The sequence below is a fragment of the Kwoniella dejecticola genome, chromosome 1 (genome assembly GCF_000512565.2).
Source record: "Kwoniella dejecticola CBS 10117 chromosome 1, complete sequence".
Taxonomy (NCBI): Eukaryota; Fungi; Basidiomycota; class Tremellomycetes; order Tremellales; family Cryptococcaceae; genus Kwoniella; species Kwoniella dejecticola.
The window spans coordinates 375,500-391,834 of record NC_089301.1 but is presented as its reverse complement, the minus strand read 5'-3'; the positions used below and the strand labels follow the sequence as shown (position 1 = coordinate 391,834).

At 47.5% G+C, this 16,335-nt stretch overlaps 4 protein-coding genes across 4 annotated transcripts; 2 read left to right on the top strand and 2 right to left on the bottom strand.

Moving 5' to 3' along the window:
• Positions 1 to 1,139: 1,139 nt before the first annotated feature.
• I303_100151 (uncharacterized protein) lies at positions 1,140 to 2,447 on the bottom strand (the record flags this gene model as incomplete). Its single annotated transcript, XM_018403528.1, has 1 exon — positions 1,140 to 2,447. The coding sequence occupies one exon, from the start codon at positions 2,445 to 2,447 to the stop codon at positions 1,140 to 1,142; it is 1,308 nt and encodes a 435-aa protein (XP_018266182.1).
• A 4,907-nt stretch (positions 2,448 to 7,354) lies between these two features.
• On the bottom strand, positions 7,355 to 9,348 carry I303_100150 (isocitrate dehydrogenase, NAD-dependent; the record flags this gene model as incomplete). Its single annotated transcript, XM_018403527.1, has 13 exons — positions 7,355 to 7,447; positions 7,580 to 7,631; positions 7,692 to 7,795; positions 7,855 to 7,933; positions 7,999 to 8,051; positions 8,115 to 8,217; positions 8,270 to 8,348; positions 8,403 to 8,457; positions 8,517 to 8,686; positions 8,786 to 8,915; positions 8,989 to 9,075; positions 9,145 to 9,222; positions 9,295 to 9,348. The coding sequence occupies 13 exons, from the start codon at positions 9,346 to 9,348 to the stop codon at positions 7,355 to 7,357; spliced, it is 1,137 nt and encodes a 378-aa protein (XP_018266181.1).
• A 495-nt stretch (positions 9,349 to 9,843) lies between these two features.
• I303_100149 (uncharacterized protein) lies at positions 9,844 to 11,530 on the top strand (the record flags this gene model as incomplete). The annotated part of the gene is made up of 6 exons (XM_018403526.1): positions 9,844 to 9,966; positions 10,031 to 10,201; positions 10,268 to 10,384; positions 10,442 to 10,535; positions 10,594 to 11,398; positions 11,473 to 11,530. The coding sequence occupies 6 exons, from the start codon at positions 9,844 to 9,846 to the stop codon at positions 11,528 to 11,530; spliced, it is 1,368 nt and encodes a 455-aa protein (XP_018266180.1).
• A 518-nt stretch (positions 11,531 to 12,048) lies between these two features.
• On the top strand, positions 12,049 to 13,438 carry I303_100148 (uncharacterized protein; the record flags this gene model as incomplete). The annotated part of the gene is made up of 6 exons (XM_018403525.1): positions 12,049 to 12,150; positions 12,274 to 12,683; positions 12,819 to 12,924; positions 13,014 to 13,088; positions 13,171 to 13,280; positions 13,339 to 13,438. 6 exons carry the CDS (start codon positions 12,049 to 12,051, stop codon positions 13,436 to 13,438), a joined length of 903 nt encoding a protein of 300 aa, XP_018266179.1.
• Between the last annotated feature and the right edge of the window lie 2,897 nt (positions 13,439 to 16,335).

Here is a 16,335-nt window from a genome sequence, read left to right as displayed (position 1 = left end):
ACAAAACAGCTGGGAGCAACATTTTGGAGGATTGCTCAGCTCAGAGGGTCGTTTCGTTTTCATGTCTTGAATCACCCCTAATATTGTATTTTACCGATATTTCCAACATTTAAACGATGTCATATACCATGATCAGTATCAGTCCCTTGTTCTTTCTACATACCATTTCCTACTGATGACTTTGACTTATATCTGATTTGTGTCATAATCTTTCTCATTGCACTTGTAAATCTTGTATATAATCAACGTTTCATGTTTCTTTTTCCATCGACTTCGATGTGCGCGGGTTTGACACTCCCAAATGTGTATATGTATATATAGAATGGCCCTTTCTCAACTTTTGTCTTCAATCTTCCTTTCGCCTTGGCCCTAATCTGATCACCTCCAACTTTGTCCTAGACGTCGACGTCTTGGAGGTCTGTTCAATATTGTTTATCGATTATTGACAAATTGACAAAGACAATTCAAAAGTTATTATGAATCAACAATGATGAATGATGGATGATGAACGATAAGGCTGGAAAGATGAATCATGATGCTATAATAAGCTCCAGCAAACCTCGTTGAGTATTGAGATAATCGATAATCGGATCAATAATCCATTGATCCGCGATCTCGCAAAGCGAGCTTTGCTCTTGCAGATGTCATGACTTCATAAATTCATACTTTCGTTCATCTCTACATCTCTAAAAGTGTCAACAGCGTGTATATGTTTATGAGAATGGAAACGACAATGAGAAGAACAACAAGTACAAATATCCCAAAAATGTAATGAATGACACATAGCTCAGCTTATATGTATAATCTATACAATATGGGTATATCTGCGTGAGACGTGAAAAGTTGACAATAAGGGAAACGAGATACTGATCTAGCGTTCTAGTTGTTTGTCAGGTAAGAGCGAGGAAAGCACAAGTATTGGATACAGGGTGAACAAGATTGGAAAGCATACTAGATATATGTGGAGATTGATTTGACGAACAGGGAGGAGAAGATGACAAGTACGGATATCCGGGTAGCCCATAGAAGGGCGAAAACTTCCTCATTGGCTTGCCTGATTTATGAATATTGTGGAATTCCAAGTTTATGCTGATGACCAAATACAGAAGTCCGATGGCCTATCATCTATCGTCTTTCGTCTACCGCCTATTGACCCCAGCCCGTTGGCGTTGACACCTCAGCCCCGCTTGCGCCACCATCTGCTCGCTGATCGTCCTGTTGGCCAACCAGGGCGGCTCGTCGTATTCGTTATTGGGCGTGTTCGACCCACTCGAGTTGCCAAGAGGCATCGGAGCTTCGTACGGATGCAGTCTAGAGCGTTTACGGAATAAGGATGGACGTGAGGGTAACGTTGGAGGACGTTGTGACGACGGCGCGTATGTAAGTGCAGGCTCGGGTGAAGGCTGGGGATGATGGTTCGAATCTTCTGAGGAGGGCAAAGGTAATTCCAATTGAGGTTGGATCTGCGAGTATTGGGTAGGTCTGATAGTATCCATGGTATCCGTCGAGATCATCGATGTCCTTCCTAAACCAACTTCCAACTCATCCTCGTCTTCGCCCTGCTTGCCGTCGCTGTTACCGAAATCAAACTCGAATGGATCTTCTTTCTGATTTGACGTTGATGTCGATGTGAATGCGCCGTACATGCTGACTATGTCTTCGGCTCTGACAGCTTCGAAGGACGCCTCGCTCATCAGACTAACGGTCGACGCGTTCGACATGGTGGTGCTCATCCGTGAATAGGCCGGTCTGGGAGGGTTCAACGATGAGGAGGATGAAGAGGACGAGTATGTGGAGTTGGATCGGTGGAAATGGATTAAGCCAGGTCGGAATTTTGCATGTAATGATTCGGCATCTTCTTCCGCTTTCGCTGTCGAGATCGAATAACGCTCTTCGTCTATTGCCATAGGTGATGCTTGTTCTAACATGCTATTACTCTCTGATTGCAGTCGCGGTTCACTTGCCGGTACCATTATTCTAGACGATCTGTCCGACTGAGATAATCCCGCTGATCTAGAATGAGGTTTTGCTTTTGACGGCTGCGGAAGCGGGACAGACGAGGGTACTAGTGCTGGTGCAGGCCGTAGTCCTAATTCGGGCAATCCCTTCGACGTCGTCGTTTGATTCGGTACTTTTCTAGGCGTTAGAAACAATCTGACATGCCTTTCGATAGGGTCTTCATCGTATCCATACTCCACATCAAACTTGCGTTCTGGTCCGCCTCTATCATCTCGAAGATCCTTCATGGCTGCCGTCAAGCCTGCAGACATCTTGCGTACTAATGCTGAGGAGTAATTGCGCAAGGAAGCAGGCGGCGAAGAAGCATCGTATGGCGTCGGTGTCGAGTATGCGTATTCGCGAATTTCGGAATCCCCGGTACGGTGATAAGGAGACGGAGTGAGTGGAGGGGCGGAGCATGTCGAGGAACAATCGCTGAAATACGACATCTTGTTTCGAGTCTGAGTTTACTGCTCAAGTTTGAAGATATTCTTCACTCGGAGTCGAGACCTCTCGCAGGCAACAATAAGCAATTGATAGTGCGGATCTCCTTCAAGGGGTTCTGTAATATATTCCTGTATATCTTTGTCTACTGGTCTATTGTTTGTGATGATTACAACACGCATGAACAATGTGCTTCAAGGTCGATGACGCCACCCGGCCGTGACCTTGTAGTGTTTAAGTCGTGTTTTGTTCGTGTGTTAGGGGTGGTCTGCGTTTCCTTATCTTGATCGTTTCACAATTTGATCCGGTGATTTGATGCTGTGTTAATTTGATGGATGGTCCGCCGTTCAATGATGGATGACGTTGATCAAATGGAACTAAGGCTCGGCGGATCTCCTCCGAATTTGGCGGTCTGGGCGCAAAGGTATTTATTTTGTTTGTCTACCCGTTTGTCGTCGGTATTAACGTCCGTGCTTTTTAGGTGTGGAGTTACAAGAACAATAAGCCAAATGATTGACAATGATCGCGTTTCGTGTTATATTCTCGCACGACTACGAATGCTGCGCTGCGTGATGATGTAATTGTATTGTTGATCAAAGGTTTGGTACTGGTTTTGTCGATCCTCTGGATCTACTGTTCCCTTGACTCTTCAGAAACTTTGTATGGTTGATTGGTAAAGGAGTGTGTTGGTCAAAGGAATGTAACGATTTGATGGATCGTGATCGTACTTTGTGTGGAAGGTAACGCTTTTTGATCGTCAGCTTACAAATCTTTTGATGGATCATGAGATAAAAAGGAGAAAGACGATCAAAAGTGGGGCAAATAGGATGATCATCCAAAACGCACTTAATAAATCTCTCGAATCAGACTAATGATATAATGTTATGTAGTCTATTTTCGATTCAAACAACAATAAAAGTGTAAATGACGTTGACAAGGGGTTTCAGGATAACGGTTAACCGCGTTTAAGGGTTATTTGTTCGCCCAGATTTCAATTAAAAGCAAAGCGAAGAAGGCGAAGAAGTCGCGTGTCTCCTAGCGTGGGGTGAAAATCCATGTCCAAGCGTTGTTGAAGATGAAGACGAACAGACCGTGCGAGTAATGGAAAACACTGACTCACTTAGAGGTTTGATAGTACAATCCAATCCGCAGAAAGATATTCGAAGGAGAGATGAGATGTTTGTCGTTTGTCTAGGTAACTGATGTATATGTGTATGGAGATGCGAGACTTCCAATATGACAAGTCCAGTCGAACGCGTCTGTAATCTTTAGCCAAGTCTGGTCTGGCCAAGTGAAGTCGAGGGGATGCCCGGCTTCCTCTTTCTACAGCGGTTCGGCAGGGTAGAGGGAATCTCGAAAACCATAAAATGGACTAAAGTCGTCCCTGATCTTAGCTTGATCCTGATTTCAACGGTAAGGCACCGAACAACGACAGGCAAGCTAGAAGTGAGGGTCAAGCGAGAACATCAGTTCTTTCGTTTCCCACTTCATGTTTTCGTCATCTCATATCTCATTTTCTCGTGAATTCCTCTAGGTACTGAAGAGGCCAAAAGTCTAGTAGTGGAAGGAGAAACGAGATATCCATTTCCAAGAGACAAAGAGGTTAGGGAGAAATGCGCTCATGCCGTGATCAGACCTCTGTTTAACGGCATGATACACAAATAACACCCAAAGGAAAACGCCTCTGACGCGACTTACCTTTTGTTTTTCAAGTTACGGGCGCCGACTAGTTTACTGGTATCGCTCGTATGCTTATTTCTCAAAGCTAAGTCTCCGATCGAACGTGAACGCGTACGTGCGTACAGCGCAGCGAGCGAGCGAAAGATTTTGTTCCTTTGGCTTTGGGTACTTTTAGAGACGCCACGATGTGACTGGACCTAATGGATAGGCAAACCCATAACGTCAATTATGATTATTCTCGAATTCATATACCATGAGATATTGCAATTTGATGAAGAGATATTTGGGATTGATCGACCGAGACACACTCTCGAAGTGGGATATATCCCATTAGAAGAGCGCACAGTATCACTCACAGGAACGCAGGAAGGTAAAAGGTAGTCACGCAGCTGAACAGTACTATCCAAGGTCAACCTTGTTATGGCCAGAGTGATCGACTGACTGACTGCAATGGACGACTGAGGACACGACCTCAGAGCATAGAGTGGGCGAATAGCGGGTCGGAAAACGGAGTGCAGTGTGGGCGGATACGGCGGCGAGAGGTCGACGAAAAGGCGTTGGGATAACGAAATGTGAGGCGGACACTTGAGTATGGCGTTATAGAGAAATTGTGGCCGCGATATGTGATTTACGAAGTATGATTGATGGTCGTAGCTATCAGGCCTGATCGTGAAACCAAGTGTGAGAGGTCGGCTCGAACGGTGCCGGTCTACGTATATTTGCTATACACTGCAAAATGCCTACGTGGTTCAGCGTTAGCGTTTAATCGATATCTGATGAAGCTTAGCTATCGTAAAAGCGAGCTGGAATCAATCTGATGACGACTTTTTGTCCACTTTTACGAGATACCAGTAAGGTATCTCAAGCAACCAGGTTAACGTTCAATGCACTTACCTAATTTAGTGCGAGGGCACGCGTCTTAAGCTAATGTTGAGGATGAATCGCGTTCCTATCGCTGGTTTATTGCGCAATCGTGCGGTCTGCTATGTATGTCCGTATGTGCAACGTGATCTGGATGGTCGGTGATTGTGTTATCTGTGGCTTGATTGGCGTTGATCTATCTTCAGAGAGACGGTGACGGATGAAATGATACCGGATAATCAGATGATTGGCGGTTAGTCAATGATCGGACTGGCGCGATGGAAGAAGCAGACGAAACGAGGCGGCTGATTGATCTGTCGGGATTGGGAGTGGATCGCACCTACTTCGTGGCTGAAGGCGCGTTCGGTCGTTGATGAGGACCTGGGAAGTTGATGATGCGGAGATAGTGTTTGGAGTTCGAAGTTGCTGTAGATTGAGATGAGATGAAGTGGGATCGGGTCAAGTCGTGTGTACTGTATTTGTATGATCCGTTTGAAAGAGCGTGGATCGATGTGAATGAATGAGCGTGATACGTTGTGATGTCTAGTAAGAGGTCTCTGTATGACTCAAAAGAAAACTAAGAATGAGGTATGGAACAAATGCAATGCAATGCAATGTAACACAGCTTAGCGCCATGTAGCGAGGGCCAGACAATGCAAAGCAGCGTAATACTGTCTGATGCAAGGTGAGTGGGTAGGGTGTCGGACAAGTTTCAATTCGATCTCATCGACCTACATATATGCGCTATATATACACAAGTCTCCTGTCCCATATTCGACAATAGGCAACCAGCAGGTGCTTGCTTGATACACCATACATGGCATCGTTCTGTTTGGATCGATGGGTTGCTGGATGAAGTCAGAGTCCAGACTTGCGATGATGATGCACATGATGACGTCTTGTTTTGCCTTCTTTCGTCAATAGCATGTCGATACTAAGCTACTGAATGCAATACAATGCAAATCCCAGCAACAACTCCCCCTTAGTATGGAACCATAACTTTATGCTATTTTGAAGTCTAAAGTAAATTAACCTTGGTCGTTAGTCGTTGGTCGTTGGTTGTTGATTCTTAGTTGTTGGTCGTTCGTTTCATGCTGAATCATCTGAAACGACCAAGCCTCTCATTCAGTGCTCCATCTAATCTCAAGTATACACGGCCACTTCAGTCGCTTGTTTTTGCCCCGTTGATGAGGACGCGGTATTCGTGATGTCATCACGATCCTCGCAAGTCGTCTTTGCTGAGGAGATCGTGAGACGTGGCATAGCGGAATGCACAGGGAGTTTTGAGTCGTAGCTGTAAGTAAAGTGTGAATGTGAAAGTGAAAGGCCGCCCATTATTTCCATTATTTGATCACATTCTGCAATACAATATTCGTCGCGTATCGAAGCCGGGCCTGCGTTCCTAGATCAGCTGTTCATTGATGACCCAAACCCCGACCCCGATGTGACACACTGTAGCAATCGGATGTAAGGTGATACGGTATACGGATGCAAGGTGTCCATTCTTCATTCAGTAATCAACCATCAGACGGAATGTTTCACCTTAAAATTCGTTCCATCCCCTCTCTCGCCTCGGAACCAAGCTGAATCGACGGACTTTGAGGTTTTCGATCGGATCATCTGCTGAGGCACAATCATGAATTATGTAAGGGGAAGATCCAGATCATCGCTTTGAGCGTCACCATCACCTTCACCTTCATCGCGACCTAGTCCAGTCTGCCCTCACTGACTAATACTCATTCAGATAAGGTAGAATAAGTTACGTGCAGTGTACGATATCACTCGTCCACTGGATATCCGACATACCTTTCGGACGGTTAGGCGGTAGTCGATAGTCTATCAGAGAAAAGCAGAAGAAGCAGATTCTTCCGTAACGGTTGTCGCACATCCATAAATCTGAGGTCTAGATCGTAGTACTCTGGATACGCTTCCCGTAAATCACCCGGCGAGCTTGCAGCTTGAATTCTATCTATTTTTAGAGTGCTGTGCTGGGACGAAGGTTACATCTGCTATACGATGGAGAATTCTCACTGTGCCATTGATTCTCAGGCAGTAACGCATGAGAAGTCAGTCTGGGTCAGTTGAGATGGTCAGAAGCTTGGGAACTTGGATCCGTCATACGTCAGTGTGAGAAGATCGTGTGTGAGTATTCGTTCTTCAGCATTCGTAACATTGTACTTCGTCTGCTCGCTAGATGGTAGTGTATTAGCGCGACTGTGGAGTATGGAGATGAGTGTCGCAATGCAAGGTACGGGGTGCGGCTCCCTCGGACAATGCAACATCGTTGCTACGTTGTGCATTTGCAGATTTTTGGGAGATATAACCGATATAAATCGCCGTTTGTGCTATGAAATCCGGATCAGAGATTCGCTTACTTGAGCTTGGAAAGGATGGCGTCGGTGTATTCTCGAGTTCCGGATTTACCACCGAGATCTCGGGTGATGGCTTTACCTTCGGCAATTGTCTGTCTCAAATTGTCAGCATCATACTGATTGTAAAAGACAAAGCTGATAAGGAACTGTAGAAGCAGGCAGAAGACGTCCAGCCTGTGCAACCGGTGTTGTGTACCTCGGGGACAGCAGAAGTGAGGACTCACAGAAAGGGCAGCCTTTTCAATCTTATCAGCAAGCTCGAAGAGACCCATGTGTCTATACATGACGTGTTAGCTAGCCCTCAACCGAATCCAAGCAATCAGTCGATCGACATACCGAAGCATCATCAAGGAAGAAAGAAGGAGGGCGGTAGGGTTGGCAAGACCTTTACCCTCGATATCTGGGGCAGAACCGTGTACAGCTTCGAAAATGGATGCGTCCTAGCAGAGTTGTCGTCAGCTTCTTCGCGCTAAAGATTTAGCCGCAACAGCTGACTCACTCTACCAATGTTACCTGATGGTGTGAGACCTAGACCACCGATCAAACCGGCTGACAGATCGGACAAGATATCACCGTACCTGAAAGAACGTTAGCTCTCGCTTCGATAAACCGCAGTGGTGATATTCTTCGAGCCCGGACGTACAGGTTAGGCATGACCATGACTCGGTCAGCGAAAGGTGTAGGGTCAGTTGCGATCTATGCGTGATTCCTCCATCAGTATCAGGATCCTCCAACGCAGAGGGGAGAATTTCGGCTCACTCTCAAGCATACTCGGTCGAGCAAGTCTTCATCGTAAGAGATTTTAGGGTATTCTTTGGCGACAGCTCGACAAGCAGTCAAGAACATTCCGTCGGACATTTTCCTTAACAATCATTGTCAGACAATAACACGGACATGAAGTAGAATGCGCTTACATGATGTTGGCCTTGTGGACAGCTGTGACCTTGTCTCTACCGTTCTCGGAAGCGTAGTGGAAGGCGTATCGAGCAACCCCTGTTTCACCGTCATTTATCGTCTCACATTGCAGCACAATATACGGAGACTCACGTTCGGAAGCTTCACGGGTGATAAGCTTGATACTTTGAACGACACCGTCGACGATCTGCACAGACCCAATATCAGCGCATGGCTCACGAAGCGATCAGACTTGGGACAGCTTACCTCGTGCTCGATACCTGAGTATTCTCCTTCTGTGTTCTCCCGGATCAACACAGTGTTGACGTTGTCATAAGCGGTCTTGTATCCTTGTATAGAGACACATGGTCTGACGTTGGCGAATAGGGAGAAGGTTCTTCGGAGGGTAAGATTCAGAGAAACGTGACCCTTTCCGACTATTTCAAAACACGAATTAGCCAATTGAGAGGACGTTAATGGCACAAGAGGGCGCATACTCAATTTCTTGAGTGATCAGAAGGTGGTCGGAAACTCACTAGGGGTAGCAAGGGGTCCCTTGAGTGCGACAGTGTTCTTCTTGATGGAGGTGATAGCCTTGTCGGGGATAACAGTTTTACCGTCTTTGAGAATAGGGGTGACATCGACTTCTTCCCACTTGATGGGAGCCTTAAGACGAAGCAAACGATGAGTGAGATTGTATATCAAGTACATGGCAAGAAACATCAAGGTGGAAACTCACCTTGGCAGCAGCAAAGATCTCCTTCACGCTTTGAGCGATCTCGGGACCGATACCATCACCGGGAATGAGTGTCACGGTGTAGTTTCCCTAATTAATTAGGTACAAGTATCAGCTCCACGGGAGAATACCACCCCGAATGGGCAGAGATAGACTCACGTCTTCGCCCTTCTGGCCAGCAAAGGTCGATGTGGGGGGCGAAGATTGGAAAGCCGAGTTGTAATGCCTGACTGGGGCCTGTCAATATCCATCGGTATATCAGCTCTGTACCCCGGACGGAAAGCAATGGGTCCTGAACAAGAGATTTACCTGGAATGAGCGTAAGGAGGATACCACGCCTCTGGATGCTGATCGTGAGAACATCGTGACTGTCTTCTGGCTGCGAGCAGTGCTTTTCTGTGTTTTGAGAGAGCTTATAGGAGCAATTGGAATGCCAGTGAAGGTGGATTTTGCTGTACTTTACACGTACAAGGTGAAAATGCCCATCAAATCAAACAAAGCATCATCTCTGCAACTAGCTGATGGGATTGGACCTATTCGGCCGAGTAGCGCCGGAAGAATAGCTGGGTCCCAGCGACAACTCATGGCAACCACGAGCCGAAGGGCTGTTGGACTGCTTATGTAAAGTACCGACACGCACGTGACCTGTCAATAGCTTTCGCCACTATTTATTCAAAAGTTTCATGGTCGGCGAGGTCCGGTGATAAGATTTTTCAAGTAAACTTTGGATTTGTGCGGTTGAAGAATTTCCGATCCACCAAGACCAAAATCTCACAAGATCAGTCAACCTACCTACTACTTCGCTTCTTCATCTCTTTCCCCCTTTTATCCGTTTACATCTCCAAAAAATCACTCAAAATGGCCAAAGCCTCCAAATCAGCTCCCCCTGCCGTTGCCGCTAAGGACAACGCCGACAAAAAGGCCTTGAAGAAGTCCAAAAAGGATGCTGAGAAGGTAGCTTCCGCTCCTGCTCCCGTCAAAGTGAGTCTCTCCTGCATCATGGCGTTTTGAGTTTGCACGCTTACCGAGTGTGCCTGCCATGTAGGAGGAGAAGAAGTCCAAGAAGGCCAAGAAGGCCAAGACCCCTACTCCCCCTCCTTCCGAATCGTCTAGCTCAGAGTCTGAATCCGAATCTGAGGACGACTCTTCAAGCGAAGACTCCTCAGACGAGGAAGAGGCCAAGCCTGCTGCTGCCGCTGCTCCCGTTGCTGCCGAGGTCAGTCTGTATACCCCGCATGGACTTTTGATCAATCACGCATATACTGACAGATGTGGCTTATAGAAGGATGATTCATCTGACTCTGACTCCGATTCATCTGATTCTGATTCCGATGAAGAGGAGGCTAAACCTGCTGCCAAGGCGGAGGAGAAGGTAGAAGCGAAGGAAGAGAGTGACGATGTGAGCTGACTGTGATATTTCATGCTATTTGGTTCTAAGCTGATGTCCCTGTTGTAGTCCTCTGACGATGACTCGGACAGCTCTGATGAATCCAGCTCGGACGAAGAGGAGGACAAGGCTGAAGAAGCTAAAGAGGAACCTAAAGCTAACGGTCAGTCCACTGCTACTCTAATTGACTGCGACGAATGCTGATGTGACCGGTGCTGTAGGCAAGCGAAAGGCTGAAGATGAGGAGGAAACCGCTGCTCCCGCCGCTGCCAAGAAGGCTCGAGCCGAAGACAACGAGGAAGCCTCAACAAACGTCTTTGTCGGTCAACTCTCATGGAACGTTGACAACGACTGGCTCAAGTCGGAGTTTGAGGACTGTGGTGAAGTGGTCTCTGCTCGTGTAGTGTTCGACCGAGATTCCCAACGATCAAGAGGTTTCGGTTACGTCGAGTTTACCGATCTCGAATCATCTGCTAAAGCTGTCGAGAAGAATGGTCACGAGATCGATGGAAGAGCCATTAGAGTCAACTACGCTACCCAAAGAAACCCTCAACAAGCTGTCGAGAAGCGAGCCAAGGCTTTCGGTGATCAACAATCTCCCCCTGCGGAGACCCTGTTCATCGGTTCATTGTCCTTCTCCGTCACCGAAGACCAAATCTACGAGGCATTCGGTGAACACGGTGACGTACAAAGTGTTCGATTGGTCACCGACAGGGAAACCGGGGCACCCAAGGGTTTCGGTTACGTCCAATTCGGTGATGTCGAGTCTGCTACTGCCGCTTTGACCGCTTTGAACGGTCAAGCCATCGCTGGCCGACCTATCCGAGTCGACTACGCTCCTCCCAAGAAGGACAACGGTGACCGAGGAGGATTTGGCGGTGGTCGAGGTGGAGGCGGCAGAGGTGGTGGTCGAGGTGGTGGCAGAGGTGGATTTGGCGGTGACCGAGGAGGTCGAGGTGGATTCGGCGGACGAGGTGGCGGTAGAGGTGGTGCCGGTGGACGAGGTCGAGGTGGACCTCTCAGAGGGTGAGTCGTCGCTTTAAATGCCTTTCTCTCCTCAGTGACAAATGAAAATGAGCTGACTTTTTATTTGTCTTCAGTGGCGCCCGAACTGGTGGTATCGTCAAGGCCGAAGGTTCAAAGGTCACCTTCGACTAATCTTTTTTTCTTGCCAATCCTTAATCTCCACCCTCAATATCAGGTCCTCATCATCTCCCATCAACAATGCATGGTGCGATACCGCACAAAACACAACCAATATGATACCCCATCCCAAACAAACCAAAAGGCTTGTAATCGAAATTAGGCCAACATAATCTTATTGTTCTATTTAGTTTTCAGGTTACCAGGGTCAATAATCGCTAGACGCTATTGATACTGCTATTCTTGTGTATGCATGATACATTCAGCTCAGCTCTGCCATCTCGTGCATTGGTCCGTTGTCGCCGTCCTCTCCTATTCAAAGTTCAGATTTGGTCGTAAATAGTGCTAGATGAGTTCAAAGTGTAGCAAGTGTCATTAGCCGGCGATCACCGCAATGGTATGACCCGATGACGCAGGACGTGAACTTCAAAGAGGACTTATAGGTATCGAAGGGATTCAAGCACATCAGAAATTTGCCATACCCAGACTAACCTGCAGTAGAGTAACAAGGTCCGAACAAGAGAGCAGTCAAGATGAGAGCTTGTACTCTGATACGACCCCTCGGTCAATCCAGTAAACGTCGAGCTTTACATACCTCATCCATCAGGATGGACGAAGAATCCTTACGATTAAAGGTGGGTCTAGTCGCATATCAACTTTCACTTATACACTCGTCCTTCCCTTCTCTTCGAAAGGCATGGCACTGTGACGCGGACTCGTCCAGTCTGACGCTCATCTTAATTTGATTACGAAACTAGGACCTGTATGCAAAATTTCAAGACCCTACGTCGCATTACCATATACCGCCTGGTACCAATGGACCGGAACACGAGGAAGACCATTCGACGAACTACGATCCCAGGCAGCTTTCCCGGTCTTCTCCACCTAGAAATAGCAGTCATCGATCACCAAGTAACAGACCGTCTTCAGCAAGGTTAGGCGTACCTGAAACGAGACCGTCTATACAGTGGTCGGAACCATCTTCGAGTTCAGGATCAGGCGGAAGTCCAACTGGAAGCGGGAAACGAAGTACCCCCAATGATAGGTCTTGGTTAGATGAGCGAAGCGGGAACAAGAAGGCTGCTTTAGCCTACTTCAGAGAACAAGGGTACGATACGGCGGGAGTGTTGACTTGGCCTGTGGCCTGGGGAGATTGCGATACGTACCGGTTAGTAACCTTTTCTTCCTTCGTCTTACTCCCACGACATCCTGCCATCTCTCCTTCTCAGCAATTCTGTATATGACAGCAGAGCAGAGCCACGTCAAGCCTATACTGATATGACCATCTTTGATATCAACGTAGACATGTGAACAATGTCAGATTCTTAGAATGGATTCAGTCGGCGCGTATACGGTATGCGGAAAGTTGGGCATCGGAAATGCCAGAAGGGTATATAGCGAAGATGACAGTGAGTCCCCTTCGCTGACAAATTGGTCTTTACTACCAATGTTCTGCATGCTTGAGTCAGGCTAACTTACCTATGTATTCGGCTTATAGGCAGGAAAAGGTACGGGCTTCATCCTTAAAGATGTCTCGATAAAATACGTTGCTCCAGTAAATTATCCTGACACCGTAAGTACGAACGCCTGGCCATTTGGTGTATTCATCACCCCGCTGCATGTACAGGACGCTTCGCTGATGCAGTCTGGTACAGGTAATGGTGACGAACCAAATACATGCGATCAATCCTGAGAAAGCTTCGTATGGACATAAACACCTCGTATGGTCCCTGAGGGACGAGCGAGTAGCTGCCGTGTGCGATAGGTGAGTCTGCTTGGTCTCCTTCATCGCCCAAGCTTGCAAAGCTGATTTAATGTTGTAGCACGATAGTCATGTACGATTACGATAATCTGAAGAAGGGAACGATGAGTGACGAGTTCAGAAAGATGTTGGAGAACATCGTAGATAGTTATGGGCAATAGGATCAACGGAGTAGCTACTTGTGCGGGCAGGTCATCGCGTATGCATATTGAGGGATGATCATGCCTGATCGTTTTCGCACCAATCTCTGATCTTCACGACGCCGCTTTCGCACTATACATGTCTGACCTGCTTGATTAGCATAGTTGCCATTACCAGAATGCGCATATCGCCGCATCTATCAGAAATCACCTCTCATTTGGCTGCTCGTAAGTAGCATGTAATGCGTTATCGCAGAGATTGAACCGATCACCTCTGTTGATGAAGCAAGCTGTGCGTTGCACTACGGAAGTGGTGGCGGTGGCGTTCTTCTTTTATCGGGTGGCTAATTCTCACTTCAAAGCGTTGACGTACTCATAGCTTACACACTGTATTTATAGTTCATGCTGAGTTGGTCGAGGGGCCGACGCCATCGCCGTTGTGGATGCTTACCTGCGCCTTGTCGATCCATAGGTTGGGTTTGGAGTCGTCGGTGGCAATGAGGCTGCGGAAGCTTGGCTTTTGTCGGATCGGATTGTTGGCTAGCCGATGAGACGATAAGCTAAATTCCCTGGGGTTGGGGACCACTGACGAAAGTGTCAGCATAACGAGGACAACAACGTTATCAGCTAGGCTGGACAGATAGGCGATGGTATACGGTCAAGCTCAACACTTTCAGAGCGGTCAGTAGGTGTGACAGGCAAGCCGATATGCCCGTGAAGTACCACAGCATCTCTAAAGCACGGAAGCAATTCATCGTTTGCAGTTCGTACTGAGTAGTCTCGACTTCCTAAGGATAGTGCTCGCATGTTTACTGTACGTCAGATGACGGGGTGAAAGTGCTCTGACTCTTATCGCTCGACTGGCGTATGGGATAAGGCAGCTCGAGAAGCTTCAAATCATCACATATGACGAAGGGGCGCAACGACGCGCATATGCATACCGTTCACTGCGCCGCATACCATGTACCTTATCTACTTTGGTCACATCAAATCTAGATTAGACGTACGTAGACATCCGAAAATCAGTTACCCATACCTGTTTGTGCCTAAGATCGGATTCAATGATAACGGTGCCTGTCCGACCGTAAGGACCGGAATGATATGATCCCGATGATGTAGATCTGCTTCTCGCCTCGAATAGGCAATGTCATCAGTCATTCTGCAAGACTCTCCTTGATCATCTTGGCGAATACCGTCTAATGCTCGAAGTTGTCTCTTCGTCTGTGATAGTTGAGAGGTGCGGACGATATGCGATTCTGTGGAGGCATTGTCCGACGCAAGCGTCCATCATTCGGGATACTTTTGGGGATTGAAGGCGGAAGCAGAGGCAGAGGCAGAGACAACATGAAGCGGAACGCCATTAATATGCAACTACACGAATTCTCGCCATTCATTCTGAATGGAATATTGGAAGCGAAGAGGGATCGACGATTGTTCTTTCGGGCCGGAATCAATGTCGCGGGAAACCGAAGCCACCAACACCACCTTCGTCATGCCCAGCCTTCTTCGACTACGCACGAATGATATATTGAATATGAGGCACGAACCATCTACAGCTTGAGGAATCTGTCATTTCTCGCACGAGATCTCGCGCCGTACATCCTGTGTGTTACACACTTCTGACTGCCATCGCTTATTCTCTGTCAAGTATTCAAATGATCGGCAGAAAGGGTGGTGCAGTCCTCCTTTTCTCGATAAGCTTGCGAGATGAACCGAGACATCCCCAATGCCCTTACTATAACACAGTCCGGAGTAGTAACCGATGAAACCTGCACAGGGTGGTCTAACAGTATGTCTCGGTGTATATGCCCAATTGCAGCCTTAGGCGTTGCGGCAGTAGCCTTTAGAATTCTCAGAAGTTAAAGCTTGCAACCAGTGTCTGATCGACCAAATCAGAAGCATGTCATACCTTCCCAATTGGGATCGGAATAACTTGACGTCGATCTTAGTTTCAGTCATGCCGGTAAATCCGGCTTAGATTGATTGATCGCCTTCCGTAAGAAGCCGTAGTTCCATCCGATCATGCATCCCTCTCGCTATGCCTGGGTCATGGTCTGCTAGGCTAGTTGCGCCCATTGGTGGACGAGGATGCCGAATATGAGAAAAGCTTGTTGAGCCACCCCGTAGACCTAAGTAAAGCCAAAAGAGGCATGTGGCTCAGGAACGCGGTAAACTCCACTTCTCACCACCGCCGGTTTGGGAAATCCACATACCAGACAAGGCTTTCATCGATTTAATTTTTATGTCTCCCTATAACGTTACTCTTGCCGGTCAATCGAAACCTTTTCCGATCTTCCGAGTCCCACGTCGTGCAAGTCATACTCGATTCCGAATAATTAAATCGCTCGCAGTAATCCGCCTTGAAGGAGGACGAAGATATGCCGTAAACATAGCTCAATGGTCGGTATGGTAGGCTTTGACTCCCTGGCTTTTTAGGGGATCGTCATCGGTCCACAAGCCCTGAGCTATATTAAAGTTTGGCTTGAAAAAGGGTCAGAAATAACGCCTGATTACCAGACGCGATTATGTTTGTGTCGGATTATGGTATCCCTTGTACATGTCTAATCTTTTCTTGCATCGTACATGCCTCCTTCGTCATCCCGAGTGCCCAGGGACGCGCGAGGCTTGTATGCCGCACTACCATACCAGTCCTACCGCAGCGATGGAAAATCTCGTAGCTTGCAGCCTACAGACCTGCATGAGCAAAGCAGACCTCGTAGAGGATGATCGTCCAATATTGACGATGTCTCGGAACTGACTCAGATCGTCGAAATCTTACACTTAAATCTTTCGTATCGAGGTCCTTTTGAGTAACGCCGGACGCCTCAAATTCCACCACCTCCTCAATATCGATCCCTGGCTATCTCCAGGAAAAGTTGGGCGCTTTTTCGCCTTGCGTACGTGAGTTCCCGACGATC